This window comes from Drosophila takahashii, chromosome 2L, assembly GCF_030179915.1.
Source record: "Drosophila takahashii strain IR98-3 E-12201 chromosome 2L, DtakHiC1v2, whole genome shotgun sequence".
Classification (NCBI taxonomy): domain Eukaryota; kingdom Metazoa; phylum Arthropoda; class Insecta; order Diptera; family Drosophilidae; genus Drosophila; species Drosophila takahashii.
In genome coordinates, this window is record NC_091678.1 from 22,695,678 (window position 1) to 22,711,144 (window position 15,467).

General features: G+C 43.5%; 6 protein-coding genes across 9 annotated transcripts; 4 read left to right on the forward strand and 2 right to left on the reverse strand.

Annotated features, from left to right (window-relative positions):
* The first annotated feature begins 493 nt into the window (after positions 1-493).
* LOC108055000 (glucosidase 2 subunit beta-like) lies at positions 494-1,808 on the forward strand. Of its 2 annotated transcripts, none has more exons than XM_017138170.3 (3): positions 494-610; positions 714-936; positions 999-1,808. In XM_017138170.3, exon 3 carries the CDS (start codon positions 1,234-1,236, stop codon positions 1,717-1,719), a length of 486 nt encoding a protein of 161 aa, XP_016993659.2. In that variant the 5' UTR covers positions 494-610; positions 714-936; positions 999-1,233; the 3' UTR covers positions 1,720-1,808. The 2 variants fall into 2 exon arrangements, with proteins under 2 accessions (XP_016993659.2, XP_070075727.1); XM_070219626.1 differs by having other exon boundaries at positions 510-661.
* LOC108054999 (mitochondrial inner membrane protease ATP23 homolog) lies at positions 1,749-4,014 on the reverse strand. The gene is made up of 2 exons (XM_017138169.3): positions 3,297-4,014; positions 1,749-2,067 (listed from the first exon to the last, which is right to left on the reverse strand). The coding sequence occupies exons 1-2, from the start codon at positions 3,942-3,944 to the stop codon at positions 1,867-1,869; spliced, it is 849 nt and encodes a 282-aa protein (XP_016993658.2). The 5' UTR covers positions 3,945-4,014; the 3' UTR covers positions 1,749-1,866.
* Positions 4,015-4,462: 448 nt separating this feature from the next.
* On the forward strand, positions 4,463-7,203 carry GCS2beta (glucosidase 2 subunit beta). Its single transcript, XM_017138162.3, has 2 exons — positions 4,463-5,606; positions 6,330-7,203. The coding sequence occupies exons 1-2, from the start codon at positions 4,589-4,591 to the stop codon at positions 6,971-6,973; spliced, it is 1,662 nt and encodes a 553-aa protein (XP_016993651.2). The 5' UTR covers positions 4,463-4,588; the 3' UTR covers positions 6,974-7,203.
* Positions 7,204-7,604: 401 nt separating this feature from the next.
* Lamtor3 (Late endosomal/lysosomal adaptor, MAPK and MTOR activator 3) lies at positions 7,605-8,221 on the reverse strand. The gene is made up of 2 exons (XM_017138163.3): positions 8,062-8,221; positions 7,605-7,999 (listed from the first exon to the last, which is right to left on the reverse strand). Exons 1-2 carry the CDS (start codon positions 8,103-8,105, stop codon positions 7,669-7,671), a joined length of 375 nt encoding a protein of 124 aa, XP_016993652.1. The 5' UTR covers positions 8,106-8,221; the 3' UTR covers positions 7,605-7,668.
* A 985-nt stretch (positions 8,222-9,206) lies between these two features.
* On the forward strand, positions 9,207-11,794 carry fws (four way stop). Its single transcript, XM_017138165.3, has 4 exons — positions 9,207-9,274; positions 9,339-9,968; positions 10,023-11,093; positions 11,157-11,794. The coding sequence occupies exons 2-4, from the start codon at positions 9,357-9,359 to the stop codon at positions 11,733-11,735; spliced, it is 2,262 nt and encodes a 753-aa protein (XP_016993654.2). The 5' UTR covers positions 9,207-9,274; positions 9,339-9,356; the 3' UTR covers positions 11,736-11,794.
* A 319-nt stretch (positions 11,795-12,113) lies between these two features.
* Positions 12,114-15,443, forward strand: cass (apoptosis inhibitor cassowary). Of its 3 annotated transcripts, none has more exons than XR_001769798.3 (8): positions 12,114-12,324; positions 12,392-12,553; positions 13,077-13,610; positions 13,687-13,887; positions 13,954-14,156; positions 14,216-14,402; positions 14,469-14,771; positions 14,827-15,443. XR_001769798.3 is itself a non-coding variant. In XM_017138151.3 (8 exons), the coding sequence occupies exons 1-7, from the start codon at positions 12,256-12,258 to the stop codon at positions 14,718-14,720; spliced, it is 1,608 nt and encodes a 535-aa protein (XP_016993640.2). In that variant the 5' UTR covers positions 12,114-12,255; the 3' UTR covers positions 14,721-14,755; positions 14,812-15,443. The 3 variants fall into 3 exon arrangements, 2 of the variants coding, with proteins under 2 accessions (XP_016993640.2, XP_016993639.2); XM_017138151.3 differs by having other exon boundaries at positions 14,469-14,755; positions 14,812-15,443; XM_017138150.3 differs by having other exon boundaries at positions 14,469-15,443.
* The last annotated feature ends 24 nt before the right edge of the window (positions 15,444-15,467 follow it).

The window sequence follows — 15,467 nt, forward strand, 5'->3', positions numbered from 1 at the left end:
TATTCAGCTGTTCCATACAAAGTCAACTTTCAGAAATTTCAGCAATTCAACAGCCTTGGGGCTGTTGAAAATTTTGTTGAATTGCTAAAAAGCCAGAGTTGTCACCTTTTTTTAAAAGTCGTGGCAACTCTGTAACATTTTAGTATCACCAGTACAAATTATTTATTTTAAAATCAACTTAGAAAGCATATTTGTGGTTCTTTTTACCTTTATAGCACTTTTAGACAGTAACTAGCAATAATAAATCTAATTTTACATGCTTAAAGTTCCGTTAAATTTTTCAACAAATAACAGCTGTTTGAAAATTCAATAGGAACCATTTTGGGTCGTTCCCTTAATTGCTGAAATTTTTTGTTGAATTTTCAACAATTCAGCAATTCAAAAGTTTAGGGAATTCCCCTATTATCTCAGGGCGGTGTCCCCCTAATTCTACAGCTCGCAACCTATGCATCGATGACTTCGCGGTCTCACATCACAAGACTATCGGCCATCACTAACAAACAAAAAGTAAACAAATAAACGACGGAAAATTTGTGAGGTTTTGGTGGCTATTGTTGACCTAGCCAAGCATGCCCACTTAACCAAGGATGCCACGGAGGATTCTGCAAAGGTATGACCCATTTTCAGTCAGTCGGAGTCACACAGCGATACATATGTACAGGTGTTTAACATTGTTATTATTGTTATTCTCCTATTAACTAATTCTTCTTCAGCCTTCAAGGCCAAACTTGGCCGCCGTCTCCAAATGTACGCGGTCAAAGCGGAGAATTCGCTTGCCTTGGAAAAGGCGACAGGCGCCGCGAAAAGTATGCTCCACCGGTCATGTATTAATGGAGCTTACAGTCAAACGAGGCGCAAGCAAGGACATACACTATTCGTGTTTTGGGTCACCTAGTCCTGGGGAGCTCCTGGGGAAAAGAGGGGACAGGCCAAACGGTAAGTAAACATGCTCTGTAAACTTCCCAGCCGAAAACTAAGACTCGCGACCTTTCTCACAGGCAACAACGAGGATCACTACGGGTTTCGGGTCTAAATCCGGATAAATTTACAAATGAAGCAACAATGGGAATACATGTAATTCAAATTATCGATAGTTGTCTTCACTGCCATCGATAGTGCTGTACCGGCATTTTACGACTCTTAAAAAAAAACCATAGAAAATTCCACGTTGGACTTACAGCACACGGCGACCAACTCAAATTGGGAGATCATAATCATATAATCACCTCTAAAATGCAGGGCCAAATGGTTCTAATACCGGTCGTGGTGACCCTACTGAGCCTGAACGCAGGTTCCGCCAGCGAAGTTCCACGTCCTCTGGGAGTCTCACTGGCTAAGGCTTCACTGTACCAGCCGCGGGCGGGCGACAACAGTTGGACCTGCTTGGATGGCAGCCGGAGCATACCCTTCTCCCAGGTCAACGACGACTACTGCGACTGTGCGGACGGAAGCGATGAGCCGGGTACTTCGGCCTGTCCACAGGGCCAGTTCCACTGCCTGAACAAGGGCCACCAGTCGGTGAATATACCCAGTTCCCGGGTGCAGGACGGCATCTGCGACTGCTGCGACGGCAGCGATGAATCACAGGCGCTTGGTTGCCCCAACACCTGCCTGGAACTCGGTGCCGCGGCTGCTGCCCAAAGGCGCAACGAAGCGGAGCTGCACAAATCGTTGGTTTTTTATGCAATTTTTTTGGTGAAAACAGATACATACAGATAATGGTACATAATTTAATTAATAACCAACCGTTTAGTTTTAAATATAAAACTGTCTGGCAGCGTGACATTCAAAATGTCCATAGCTTAAAACATAGTTTTATTTAAGTTTTTTGTGTGGGTACTTAAAAACGAAATCATATATAACAATTTAATATACATCATAGCCGTACAAGGGTGCCTCCATGTAGGCCTTTTGCTGGTCGGTGGAATTGCGTCGGATTCTCCGGCCAATGGGCTCCAAATCGGCATAGCATTTCGGGAACACTCTTTCCACAGCAGCGATGGCATCGGCTTTGGTTATATTACGAACAGCCAGGACTGAGGCCAGGGCTTTTGACTTGACGCAGTTCTGGAATGGAAGTCAAAAAAGATTAAACAGTTTCTTAAATTCAAAAAAATTGTAAATTTGGCAATCCTAAAAAGAATATTGGCATTGCACACCTTTCAAGTTAAAAACAAAATTGAAAAAAATAGTTTTAATTTTAATAATCGGCATTTTTTTTACTCTTTCCAATCTCTATTTTGTGTAAAAATCTTGATTTTCTACCACTTTTATTTTTTAAGATATCGTTAAAAAGCTGCCGTATTCGTTCGGGACAAAACTAAGAGGATTTTGGATAAGTTCATTCAACACCAGAAATTACCGGATTCTGATGGAATATTTAAATGCGAATATTTTAGAATGTTGTTCAAACATGTCGCTGTGAAATGGTTTTGGCTTTACTCAAAAATTAGCCAAAAATTAACTTTTGCGTATATTGATGGGGTTTATCATAAAAACAAGAGAGAACGCTATAGTCGGGTGCCCCGACTATCAGATACCCGTTACTCAGCTAACGGAAGTGCGAAGGCGATGGAGATAAAAACTTTGATCCGCCGTAACTTTTAAACGAATGGTCCGATTAAAAAAATTTCTTCTACATTTCGATAGGTACTGATAAACACCATAAAACTGCATTTTTACTTTTCCGAAATATTGACATTTTTAAAATCGTATATAAGCGATTGTGGGCGTTAGAGGGGGCGTGGCACCCTTTTGAAACAAACTTGCGCTGCGTAGGAACTCCTAGAATCTGCATGCAAAATGTGAATCTTCTAGCTTTTATAGTTTCCGAGATCTCAGCGTTCATACAGACAGACAGACGGACAGACGGACAGACAGACGGACAGACGGACATGGCTAGATCGACTCGGCTAGTGATCCTGATCAAGAATATATATAGTTTATAGGGTCGGAAACGCTTCCTTCTACCTGTTACATACTTTTGCACGAATCTAGTATACCCTTTTACTCTACGAGTAACGGGTATAATAATCAAACTATACTCCAAATTTTTAGTTTAGCTCAGGATCCAACTAATTAGAAACTTATATGGCGGTAAAATTATGTGGAAATATGTTTCGTTCAAGCTTAAAGGTTTTTGGATTGGTGGACCTTTTGGTGGAAGTGCCCATATTTAATTATTATTAATTATTTTTTTAAATATCTCGAAAATTGCAAAGTTTTCTAAAGCTTGCAGATTCCCTTCATAAGTTGGACTTCTCCAGCAGTTAATAAGTCAAATATACAACACCCACCTGATGCGCCTCCTTGACATTGAATGGCGAGGCATCTCCTTGGAACATGGCGCTCAAAAAGGAGCAATGGGCCAGGTTCGCCGCCCTAATCTCCGTACAGGCCAGATGGTCCACGTTCCGGAAGTCCATATCGTTATTGCAGTAGTCGAACATGTGTATCATCTCGTGGGTGAGCACTCCGTGGACCATGCTCTTATTCTTGGCCATATTCTGGCACACCACAATCTGATTGAGCTTGGGATCGTAGCCGCCGGTGACCGAGGAATCGCACACCTCGCAGGAGATGTGGCGACGCAGATCGATGGGGCAACCGGAGCTCTTCAAGGCGCCCATCATCAGTTTCACCAGGGGACCGTTCTTGACACACCAATAGACATTCTCCTCGCACTTGAAGCGATCTAGGTTCTCCTGGCCCTCCATGCCGAACAACACCTTGGTCCATTTGGGCTTGAAGGTTTCTCCTCTCCGCTCCGGATATAAGTCATAACCCCAATCCTTCTGAGCGGTGGTAGTTTCTCCAGAGGATTCTTTACTTGCAGGCGTTGAATCAGTCTTTGGATTTGGCTTTTTTTGCGCTGGTTCGGCGGTTGCTTCTATCTCAGCTAGAGGGACTGCCTCCTTGGCCCACACTTTAGTCAGGAATTCCATTGTTTTATGGGTTCTTTGCTACTCCGCTCTGGTTAAATAACAAACCGGCAGCTGATTGGAGGGAGTTGCCACACCGCTGAACTGTCAGTGGCGTAGCAGGGGGCCGCCAATCTTTTATCAGTAAATAATTAGGGTATTCGCTAAACTGTTGAATTGCAATATACAGCTGTTTCAAAGAAATTACGTTTTTAGATATTTACATAAGTAATTTAAATCGTTGAAAGCCACAGTTTTCACCTAATTATATAAGAAAGCCTTGGCAACTCTGTAACATTATAGTATCACCAATACCCAATTTTTACTTTAAAATCCATTTGTATTACCTAAATATAAAAAAAAAATTTCAAAAATGTAGCATCTTAACATATTTTATTATCAATCGTTTCATTATATAAATCAATTTTTTTAAAAAAGAGTACTGCAATCCCAAATTATTGCTTTGTATAAGCAAGATCCCCCTTAACAATTCTGGTGCACACCCCTGGCTGCTGTTATCGATAGTTGTCATCACTGCCATCGATAGTGCTGCACCGGCATTTTACGAGTCGTAAAAAAACCATAGCAAATTCCACGTAAGATTTACTGCTCACGGCGACCAACTCATATTAGGTGATTAATTAGGACTAGAAATAAACACCGCTAAAATGCAAGGCTTGGGAGTCAGCCAAATGGTTCTAATACCGCTTGTGGTGACCCTACTGAGCCTGAGCGCAGGTTCCGCCAGCGAAGTTCCACGTCCTCTGGGAGTCTCACTGGCCAAGGCTTCACTGTACCAGCCACGGGCTGGCGACAACAGTTGGACCTGCTTGGACGGCAGCCGGAGCATACCCTTCTCCCAGATCAACGACGACTACTGCGACTGTGCGGACGGAAGCGATGAGCCGGGCACTTCGGCCTGTCCACAGGGCCAGTTCCACTGCCTGAACAAGGGCCACCAGTCGGTGAATATACCCAGTTCCCGGGTGCAGGACGGCATCTGCGACTGCTGCGACGGCAGCGATGAATCACAGGCGCTTGGTTGCCCCAACACCTGCCTGGAACTCGGTGCCGCGGCTGCTGCCCAAAGGCGCAACGAAGCGGAGCTGCACAAACGAGGAGCCGAGCGGCGTCTGGAGATGATCACCCGTGGCAAGCAGATGAAGGCGGAGCGGGAGGCTCGCCGCCTTGAGCTAGACCAACGCCGCAAGGAGCAGGAGCTGCTGCGCTCCGAAAAGGAGCAGCTGAAACAAACCGCCGAGGGTCTGGAGGCCGAGGCCATTGAAATCTTCAAGGAACAGCAGCGGGAGGTGGGTGCGGAGACGGCTCAGACGGAGCAGGAGCCGCAACAGATGCGCCAGGAGGCCTCCCTGAGCTTCGTTAGCTACGACACCAACAAGGATGGTTTCGTGGAGGTCACCGAACTGATGGTGGACATGAATCTGGACAGGGATCGCAACGGCGTGGTAACCGTGGAGGAGGCCAAGTATTTCTTGGACGAACGGGAGCGAGTGGATCTGGATGCCTTCGTCACTCTAGCCTGGCCAAGAATTAAGCCGCTGGCAATGCTGGCCGAGGGTCTGTTTCAGCCGCCGCAGCCGGAGGAAGTCATCCCAGAGCCTAAGATCGAGCAGGCGGAAGTGTCCACCGAAGCTATCCAGCCTACACCGGCAAAGCTAAGCGAAGGTAACAAAGGCTTTTAATAATTAAAAACCCTGCAGAATGTATTGCAATATTAAGCAGATACTTTCTTTTCCCACACCTCCAGTTGAATCAATATTTGATTTACTGCTAGGCGGGCTTAAAAATTAAACACACATGTTTAAAACATGTCAAATTGTATTTTACAGTGTGAGCAAAGTTTTTGTCATGTGTGTCAAAAACAAAAGTGTTAAAATGTGAAAAATAATTGTTAGCACACACAGCTCACTTGTGTTTTTTACAAATGTGTTATTAGCAGGACGTGTTTTTCACACACTGTGTTTTTAACACAAATGATAATTATATTTTATGGACATTAACGAATCGAAGAGAAAATGAAAAATCAATATTGGGCCAGGATATCTTAATTGTTATTTTTAACCGTTTCAAAGCATATATTTCTGACGTTTTAATGTCAAAAACTCATTGTGTTAAAAACACGTTGTGTAAAAAACACGTCGTGTAAATAACACAAATAAACTGTGTGTGTTGTTTATGTTTCTAACATATGTGAGCTAACATTTTTTACACACATGGGATACCTTTTTACCTTTTACCTTTTTTTTGAACTTAACACTTTGTCATTTAACATGTTAATAAAACAAGTTTTTTACAGAGTGTGTTATTTTCCTAACCCTGCTTAAAATGAACTGTTTACTTACTATTCCTTTTCCTTACCAATCAATAATATTTATAATACTTTTACAGAACAAGCTGAACTGGCTGGCGAAGAAGAGATCGAAGCCGACGAAGAGGGCGAGGAGGATCAGTACGACGACGAGGAGCCCGATGTGGGCGTAGGCGAGGCCTCTCCGGATGTGGAGGATGTAACGCCGCCGAATTACGATCCTGAGACCCAGCGTCTGATCCAGCAGGCGAACGAGGCGCGAAATGCTCTCGAGGAAGTCGAACGCAGCCTGCGCGAGATCGAGCAGGAGGTCAAGGAGATCGACGAACAGAACAACAAGGGTTACGGCCTGACCGAGGAGTGGGCCGTTCACGATGGCCAGTGCTACAACTTCGAGGACCGGGAGTATGTCTACACCCTGTGCCCCTTCGATCGCGCCTCTCAGAAGTCGAGAAGCGGGGGACCCGAAACAACGCTGGGTCGCTGGGACAAATGGATTGGCGAGCCCAAAAAGTATTCGCAGCAAAAGTACGCCAATGGAGCCGGCTGCTGGAATGGCCCGAACCGTTCGGCCATTATCAACATCAGCTGCGCTCTGGAACCCAAGATCACTGCCGTCAGCGAGCCGAATCGCTGTGAATATTACTTTGAATTCGAAACTCCTGCTGCCTGCGACAGCGAAGCTTTCCAGGCGGAATCGGAAAACCTGCACGACGAACTCTGAAAGGATCAGCAATCGAGGATGTGTGTGCTTGGCACACGAAGATCAGAGATTTGGGGATTGTATTTTAGTTTTAAAGGAGAATATTAATTTTGTCGAGATCATTCCCAAACTGTAGCAGGAAAACCATCAAGAATTGTAGTAAATTAATTCAGTGTATGCATTTAAGCAAAAAGTACATCAAGTTTCATTCTGAATAAAGTGTAAACACCTAGTATTTTTGAAAAACTAAAGTTGAATGATAATTGAAATGTGCTTTAGTAAAATATCATATTTTTTTGTTGAATGCATTCCCTTTGAGTTGTAGCGAATATAACATCAAAAAGATTCTGGTTTCATTGTGGGGACATACATAATAGTTTTGTAATAGCACAAAGAAGTTTGAAATTGTAGTAAAAAGATATTGTATGAGAGGAACTAGGACAAGATCTTAATAAAATGAATCCCAACTATTTTGATCCCACAAAATACAAAAAAATGTATGCATTTAAGTAAATTTTCAGTTTAAATAAAGTGTCTACATCTCGTATATTGAAAACTACTTTTAAACAGTCGTTTTGACAAGGTACAAAATAAATCCGCAGGGGCAGCTTAAGGATCCTTTTCAATACAGATGTTTCCCCAACACAATTAATTTTCAATAAAGTATAAACATTTAGTAATTTTAAAAAGTATGCAAATTACAGGGTAGATTAATTCTATGCCTCGGTGACTGCGAGCTTTATGTCCTCCAAATAGCCATCGACCTGGTGCTCCAAAGCGAGGATGTGGCCCGTATTGCAGTTCTCGGCGCCCACAAAGGTCAGGATCAGCGGAAGCTTGTTCATCTGGACCACCTGGTAGTTGGAGTACATGGAGATGATGGTCTTGTTCCTGCCCAGACCCAGTTTGCTCGCCTGGTCGCAGGCGGTGGTGAATGTGGGAATGAACGAGGGCATCAGGGCGAAGTCCACGTTCTTCTCCTGGCTGACCCGAAGGAGGGGCACCCCATCGCGATCCGTAATCTGAATCACGTACAGACCGCTGACCCTTCAGGGGAAAATAAGATAGGTTTAATAATTTGGAAAACCTTTTTGAAAATGAGTATCTACTTTTGCAGCAGGCCGTCTAAATACTTCTTAATGTCGTCCGACATGGAGAATGTGTGAAGGCGTGAAAACACAGGACTTTTAACAATAAAATTAAGTTTTTTCTCCGCATCCAATTATTTACACAAAACAAACCGAGCAACAGCTGACTCAATCTATCGATAAGACAAAACAAGGGCGTAGTTTGGGGGGTCAGAATATACTATGCATAAACTGTATAAGTACATATTTAGATTTAAAAAATATAAAAACAAAAAAGGAAGCTACCTTCGGCCAGCCGAAGCTTATATACCCTTGCAGATAAAGTAATGCTCACTCGGTGCAGTTCCAGGGATTCCAGATTCAGCGTTTCTATTTAAATTTTGTTTTTAAGTAGTCAAGAATCAAAACGCCTACTTCCTACAAAGTTACAATGAATTTTCTTATATTTGTCTGAATATTCCTATGGGAGCCTTAAGATATAGTGGTCCGATCCGGCTCGCTCCGACATATGTACTACCCGCAATAGAAAGAAGACTTTCGGGAATGTTTCATCGCGATAGCTTTAAAACTGAGAGACTAGTTCGCATAGAAACGGACAGACGGACAGAAGGACAGACTGACATGGCTAGATAGACTCGGCTATTGGTGCTGATCAAGAATATATATACTTTATGTGGTCGGAAACGTCTTCACTGCGTTGCAACCATCTGACTGAAATTATAATACCCTCTGCAAGGGTATAAAAATATTCAGGGTATTCCCTAAACTGTTGAATTGTTGAAAATTCAACAGAAAATTTCAGCAATTGAGGGAACGACCCAAATTGGTTTTTGTCGAATTTCTAAACAGCCGTTATTTGTTTCACGGAACTTAAAACCAGTTAAACTCGATTATATATTGTTTATTACTGTCTAAAATTGTTAGCAAGGTAAGAAGAACTACTAATAGACCTTCTAATTTGAGTTTAAACTAAATAATGCGACGTGATGTTAGTAAAATGCTGCAAAAAACGTGATATCTCGGGTTTTTAATGATTCAGCAATTCAACAGTTTAGGGAATACCCTCATTGTATTGTCTTTAATTATTAAACTTATAACTTAAACCAGCGCCCCAGCGATAAGATACCTTCTTAAAAAACAAAACCCCCTTAATCATTTTAAGCCTACACCCCTGCAAAGTTATCGATTGGAGGCCGCTTTTGATTGCGTGGAAAAACATTTTGATTGTACTAAAGTAAAATTGCATTAACTAACAGATTTTAAAGCAAGATCCATTTATCTAGTTGTTACTCTCCTAGATAAAGGTATCCCTCATCATGGTCACCGGGGATCCGGGCGCTACCAAGCCCCCAAACACGAACACCACAAGTTCAGATGATGACGACTACACCGCTGCAATGTCCCACCTAACAATTGGCCAGCAGATCCAGGAGCTGTCGAAACAACTGCAAAACACCAAGGAGGAGCTGCACCAGCAGGTGCGGGATAAGCATGGAGCTCTCCTGCAGCAGGCCACCCACGCAGGACGATTCGATGCGGCTCTAAATACACTCGCTGAGGATGTGCAGCGGGTCAGGGAGACGGGACATCGCCTGAAGAGCCAGGTGGACACGCAGTACCAGCAGGTGGAGAACCAGACGCAGGTGCTCGGTCGCCTTCACGATGTCAGTCACCTCCTCCGCTCGGCCGGAACCCTGCTGACCCTCACGGCCAAGTTGAAGGGCACCAAGGATGTCCTGCGTCAGGCGGAGCTGCACTTCGAACTGGGACAACTAATCGAGGACAAAGAGCTGAAGGACTTGGAGTTCATCCAGCAGGAGCGAGCCTATGTGATCAGTTCGGGTCAGAAGATAAGGAACCTCACGCAGATGCAATTGGTCACTGGCCTGCAGGAGCGCAATCAAAATCAAGTGGTTAATGCTTTAAAGGTGAAATCAGAGAGCTTATAAATGGAATGAGTAACTTATTTAGTAATCCCACAGATCTTCATGAACTTCAATACGCTGGAGAAATCCCTGGAAAACCTGCTTGCCACCTTTATCGCCGACATGGAGCAATCGCTCAAGGAATGTTTTGCCGGCAACGATATATCCGTGCTGAATAAGTCGCCGACGCACAGTGTTAGCAAACCGGCACCCTCGAGGGGACCGGGAAAAACTCCACAATTGACCACCACCCAGAACTTCCGGGCAAAGTTCTGGAAATCCCTGCACTGGCTGCTCTACGACGAACTCTTTGAGACCTGCACGCAAATCAAGCTGCTCAAGACGGCTCTGGAGCAGATAAACCAGTTTGGTTACACTTCCGAGGCCTCGGACCAGTGCATCCCGCAGCGGTTTTGGAAGCAGGTCCAGCAGCTCCTGCGAAAATCCTTCGATGAATGCTCTCAGCATGTAACACAGACGCTGCAGGAGGGACTCTCTAAGCTTCTGACCTCCGCTCGAGGTTTGGAACAGCGTCTGAATGGCGAGTTCCAGTTCGACAACGAGCTGTTCGCCCCTCTGGAAGTGGGTTACGTTAGCAAATGTGCGGCCAACTTTAAGGCCTGTTTGGCGGGAGTCGATTTGCCTGGCAACGAAACAGTGGACAACTTTATTCGGGTGGCTTCCACCGAACTGAGTGCCGCTTTGATCGATTCCCGTCTCACAAATTCCATAGCGAATGTGTTTGTGGCCTGCGGAAAGGAATTGTGCACAAAACTAGAGGCTCAAATCAAGCTGGGAGCTGATTCCAAGCAAGTTGTGGACCTACCAAATCTGCAGCAACAACAAAACACACAGTTGGCGAATGTTTTGTACTATTACAAAGATTCAGTGCGTCGCATGCTGAGCGATCTTCAAGTTCAGTTTGAGAAGACCCCGGGAAGCGCCAGGGAAAGCATATTGCGCTCTCTGGAGCAGGCTGATCTGCTCATCGGCACCATTCTGCAGCAGATCATGGAGTCCATTATTACCACTATAAGCATTATTATACTGAGCATGCACAGGGAGCCGGGATTAAACACGGAGAGGCTGTCCACCACGGGGCCCTCGATGTATATGAAGGAACTACAGGTGGGTGGGATTTTGAACTTGGTTAATAGTGATTTTCATGTTCTTTATTCTTTAATTCCTAAGGAGTTTGTCAACCGTTCCTGGTCGCATCACATCGCCCTGTTCGATGACAAGCAGATGACTACAAAATGTGGCCACGAGCTGGCGAAGCGATGCATCGAACTGTTCCTGCACAACGTGTGCATTCTGCGTCCCTTGAGTGCGGCGGGAAGGCAGCGTTTGAAGCAGGACTGCCAGCACATGGAGCAAGCTTTAAAGCCCCTTTGTCCCAATCTCGCCGAACTCGGAAAGCCATCTCGCCTGCTAAGAGCCATGTCGCTGCTGATCGTGCAAACGGCCCAGGAACTGGTGAAGCAGACGATCGGGGAGGATTCTCTGGTACCCAGTTATATAGTGCTGCTGTTGCTGTTCGGACACGCTGGAGCGGATCTCCAGTCGCCACATACCACAGCCAACTGGTCTAACGAGCGCCTTATCGAATGGTTAGATGGCCACACGGCGGAGCGGGAGAAGCTGGAGCTGATTTCGGGTGCACTGCAGCGGTATCGGGACAATGCCAGACGGAAGAATATCCAGCAATACGACGAAGTTTACCCCATGATGGTGGAGTACTTTGAACAGGCCTTAAAGGCGATTCCATAAGTGTTATTTGTGCTAATTAACTAGAACTAAATAAAGGTTATAATTTATCTAAAAATAAATTCTAGCTCTCTTTATTAATTCAAAATATTGCGGTTTACTTGAAGTAGTAAAATAGTAAATGTGTTGCATTTACATTTTTAATAATTTAAGCACTGAAATTTAGTCATATTATTAATTTTACTATTACTAAAAATGTTTAACATTATAAAAAATTTAAGCACTGAAATTTAGTCATATTATTTATTTTACTATTAATAAAAATGTTTTAACTGGAGAATTTAAAATAAATTTTAAAAATGATATTCGTTATCTTAAAAATATCGATAGACTATCGATTGCTTTGACAGTGGCATGATTTTCACTCCCACCTCCGGTCACACTATCCGCTCACCATTTTGTTTGCAACGTGAAAACTAGAGGGAAAAAACGCTGTCGCTTACTTTAACTAAACTAAAAAGGGTTTAAAACTGACTGGAATCGCTTCAAAACACTGCAGCTATAGAGAATAACGGGTAAGAAGATGGACAACATAGAGCGATTGTACAAATGCTACGAAATTCTGTCCGAGGCGGGCGATAAAATATCCGAGGTAAGCCGCCATTGCAAAACGTGCCGGAAAAAACGGTATATAAGATAGATATTTTTTGATCTTGCAGCATGTGGATGAATATAAAGAGATACTTAAGGCCGTGAAGGGCTCATCGAAGGAGAAGCGCCTGGCATCGCAGTTCATCGGGAACTTCTTCAAACATTTTCCGGATTTGGCCGACACAGCCATCGATGCACAGTTCGATTTGTGCGAAGATGACGACACACAGGTGGGTGGAGCCCTATTAAACCTTTAAAGTCAACTAGATGATATAGTGGTTTTATGGTATTCGATATTTATACCGGCATCCGTTAAATCCTTACGACCAACTTCCAAAAGTGCTGACTTTAGATTACAATAGTGTCAGATTGGAATACTATATTAGGCTTTATATCATATCTTTGTAGTATGATATGATTAACAAATGGTGTGAATTTGCAAGCATCTTCGATCTATTGCATCCCAAGTATAATTAATTTTAATTTAATTTTGGTCTTATTTCTTTTTAGTACAAAAAGTACAAAAAATACTTATAAATTAGTGACTAGTCATAGTCAATTTGATAAGTTCATGAACATAAATAAATTTCTTAATTACATTCTTCTATTGCAAACACATTAAAGCTAGATGACATTACAAACATTGATTAGTATTAACATTTCTCCTTCAATTTTTCTAAAATCAGTCAAATCCTGTAATAACATTCTTTCGTTTTTAAACACCACCTAAATAACCAACTATCATCTCTTCAGATCCGCCGACAGGCCATCAAGGATCTGCCGAAACTCTGTCAGGGAAACGCTGACGCCACCATTCGAGTGGGCGACACTCTGGCCCAGCTGCTGATCCTCGACGATGCCACCGAGCTACAGCAGGTCAACAACTCGCTCCTGGCTGTCATTAAGCTGGACACCAAGAGCGCCGTCACCGGATTGTTCCAACAGATCACCACCGGGGATGAGACGACAAGGGAGCGATGCCTCAAGTTCATCGCCACCAAGCTGCTGACCATGGGCCCAGCTGTTATAACCAAGGAAATAGAGGACTACATTGTGGAGGAGATCAAGAAGGCCCTGCAGGACGTTACTGCTGACGAGTTCCATCTATGCATGACCATTCTGGGAGCCACCAAGCTGGGCAGCACCATCACCGGACACGCCGAGCTCGTCAAGCTGGCCACGGAACAGGCGGAGCTCAATAGCACAGACACGGACATCATTGCCGTCGACGATGAGGTCGTGGAGCGATTTATACAGTGTGCCAGTGCAGCGTCGCCCTACTTTTCGGTATGTTTTCAAGACCTTGCGATCAATTTTATACTTTTTGCAAACTTTCTAATCTAATCACTTACTACTTATTTAGAAAACCATAAAATCAACGGCCTTTGTGGCTCACGTTTGCGATAAACTGCTGCCCATCAAGACCTGGAACATGATCGCCACTGCAGTGTCGCAAGATCAAATTCAACTCAGATTACTGAAGGTATTCGCCGAGATGATAACCAACACAGACAAGCTGGAGAATGCCAGCGAACGCATTAATGCAGTCTACCATGTATTACTGGTGAGTTTGCATCGCAAATCATCCACCAAACGGGACTATAACACGAAAAATATTGACATTTTTCAGGAATACATGCCATTGCCCAAGCTGAGCGACGAGGATCTGGGGGATACCCCGCCCTCGTTTCAGTTCTCGCACGCCGAGTGCTTACTGTACGCTCTGCACACGCTGGGCAAGAACCATCCAAATAGTTTAAGTTTCGTCGAGGACGCCGAAAAGTTGAAAGACTTTCGGGCTAGATTGCAATATCTAGCCAGGGGAACACAGGGGTAGGTTTCAGAGAAACTATTCCTTAAGCTAAAAACTAACTTATTTACTCCTCTTTCAGTTATATTAAGAAGCTGGAAGAGGCGCTGAAGGGAAAGACTGGGGAGGAGCTAAAGACGGAGGAGAACCAATTGAAGCAAACTGCACTGAAGACTACATCAAATATCAACGTGTTGATACGGGATCTATTCCATTCGCCGCCCATATTTAAACATGATATTGTCCTCTCCTGGATTGTGCCAAAAAATGTATGTATACAGTTTATAGATCCGTAAAAAATGTATATAAACAACGGAATCCTCTTGAACCTAAAGACCAAGCTTGGCAAGCGCCATGCTCCCATCACTTTTGGGGAAAAAGCAGCTGCCAACGGCAAGGAAAAGGATCAGGAGCCAGAGAAGAAGCCGCGGCCATCCAACGACCAGAAGTTCTACTCGCCGCCATCTGGAAAATACTCAAACAAGGTTAACCAAAACTATGGCAACAACAACAGGACGAGACAACGCGGAGGCGGCGGCGGCGGTGGAGGAGGAAACTACAGAAATCGGCGCTTCAATAAGTACTAAGTAAACAAAGTAGAGAAGCAGAAAAGGAGCAGCGAGTACTTCACTTGAATGGTTTGTCCCTAGTCCGTAAAATTAAAAAAAACTACCACAGATTGGATTCGTGCAGAATAAACAGAACTTAAATGATGATGCAACGGAAACAAGAGAATCTAATTATCCCAGAGATTTACGGTGAGTATGACATTTAATTTCCCATTAACTTTCTCCCTTCCGTCTCTTTTCAGCGCAATTATATTCTCTTGGAAAGTAAATGCAACATTACAACAATCATTTTTCTCATACACTCACGCATTGCTTTTATTATATTCGTGAAAAATGTCTTTGCCACAACTTGCGTGAAAGTTTCCAAACCGCGCCACGCCCTCTTCTCATACGTTTCCCACAAAAAGGGGCGCTGGCATCGTTTTGAATTTATATCACGCTCCACTTTCGATTCTGTCAAATGCATAAATATAAGATTATAACGTTAACCAGTTGAACGAATTCTGCAATATCAATCTATAAAACATAGTTTCAAGTCGGGAGAAAAATTAGTTTTCCGATTTGAAGAAAGAAATTTTCAAACAACAACTTGTTTGTGAAATCGAGTCTTGTTTTTTAAACCTATTAGTTTTTATTTAACATGTAATCAAATCAACAATTGTACCACGTAGAGATGCAAGTCAGCAAAAAGCACACAGAAAGCATACATTTCTTGAATTCAATAAAAGCAACATTAAATTACATGCACTTTTTAATAAGTGTTTT

What these genes read in the sequence shown, in the direction of transcription:
- LOC108054999 (XM_017138169.3), bottom strand. Translation starts at nt 3,944, where the DNA reads ATGGAATTCCTGACTAAAGTGTGGGCCAAGGAGGCAGTCCCTCTAGCT. An exon ending in ATGTCAAGGAGGCGCATCAG is followed by an intron (nt 2,068 to 3,296) that starts GTGGGTGTTGTA and finishes CTTCCATTCCAG; the next exon opens with AACTGCGTCAAGTCAAAAGC.
- GCS2beta (XM_017138162.3), top strand. Translation starts at nt 4,589, where the DNA reads ATGCAAGGCTTGGGAGTCAGCCAAATGGTTCTAATACCGCTTGTGGTG. An exon ending in ACCGGCAAAGCTAAGCGAAG is followed by an intron (nt 5,607 to 6,329) that starts GTAACAAAGGCT and finishes ATACTTTTACAG; the next exon opens with AACAAGCTGAACTGGCTGGC.
- cass (XM_017138150.3), top strand. Translation starts at nt 12,256, where the DNA reads ATGGACAACATAGAGCGATTGTACAAATGCTACGAAATTCTGTCCGAG. An exon ending in CAGCGTCGCCCTACTTTTCG is followed by an intron (nt 13,611 to 13,686) that starts GTATGTTTTCAA and finishes CTACTTATTTAG; the next exon opens with AAAACCATAAAATCAACGGC. An exon ending in CCTGGATTGTGCCAAAAAAT is followed by an intron (nt 14,403 to 14,468) that starts GTATGTATACAG and finishes TTGAACCTAAAG; the next exon opens with ACCAAGCTTGGCAAGCGCCA.
- Lamtor3 (XM_017138163.3), bottom strand. Translation starts at nt 8,105, where the DNA reads ATGTCGGACGACATTAAGAAGTATTTAGACGGCCTGCTGCAAAA. An exon ending in TTAGACGGCCTGCTGCAAAA is followed by an intron (nt 8,000 to 8,061) that starts GTAGATACTCAT and finishes TTTCCCCTGAAG; the next exon opens with GGTCAGCGGTCTGTACGTGA.
- LOC108055000 (XM_017138170.3), top strand. Translation starts at nt 1,234, where the DNA reads ATGCAGGGCCAAATGGTTCTAATACCGGTCGTGGTGACCCTACTGAGC.
- fws (XM_017138165.3), top strand. Translation starts at nt 9,357, where the DNA reads ATGGTCACCGGGGATCCGGGCGCTACCAAGCCCCCAAACACGAACACC. An exon ending in AAGTGGTTAATGCTTTAAAG is followed by an intron (nt 9,969 to 10,022) that starts GTGAAATCAGAG and finishes GTAATCCCACAG; the next exon opens with ATCTTCATGAACTTCAATAC. An exon ending in TGTATATGAAGGAACTACAG is followed by an intron (nt 11,094 to 11,156) that starts GTGGGTGGGATT and finishes TTAATTCCTAAG; the next exon opens with GAGTTTGTCAACCGTTCCTG.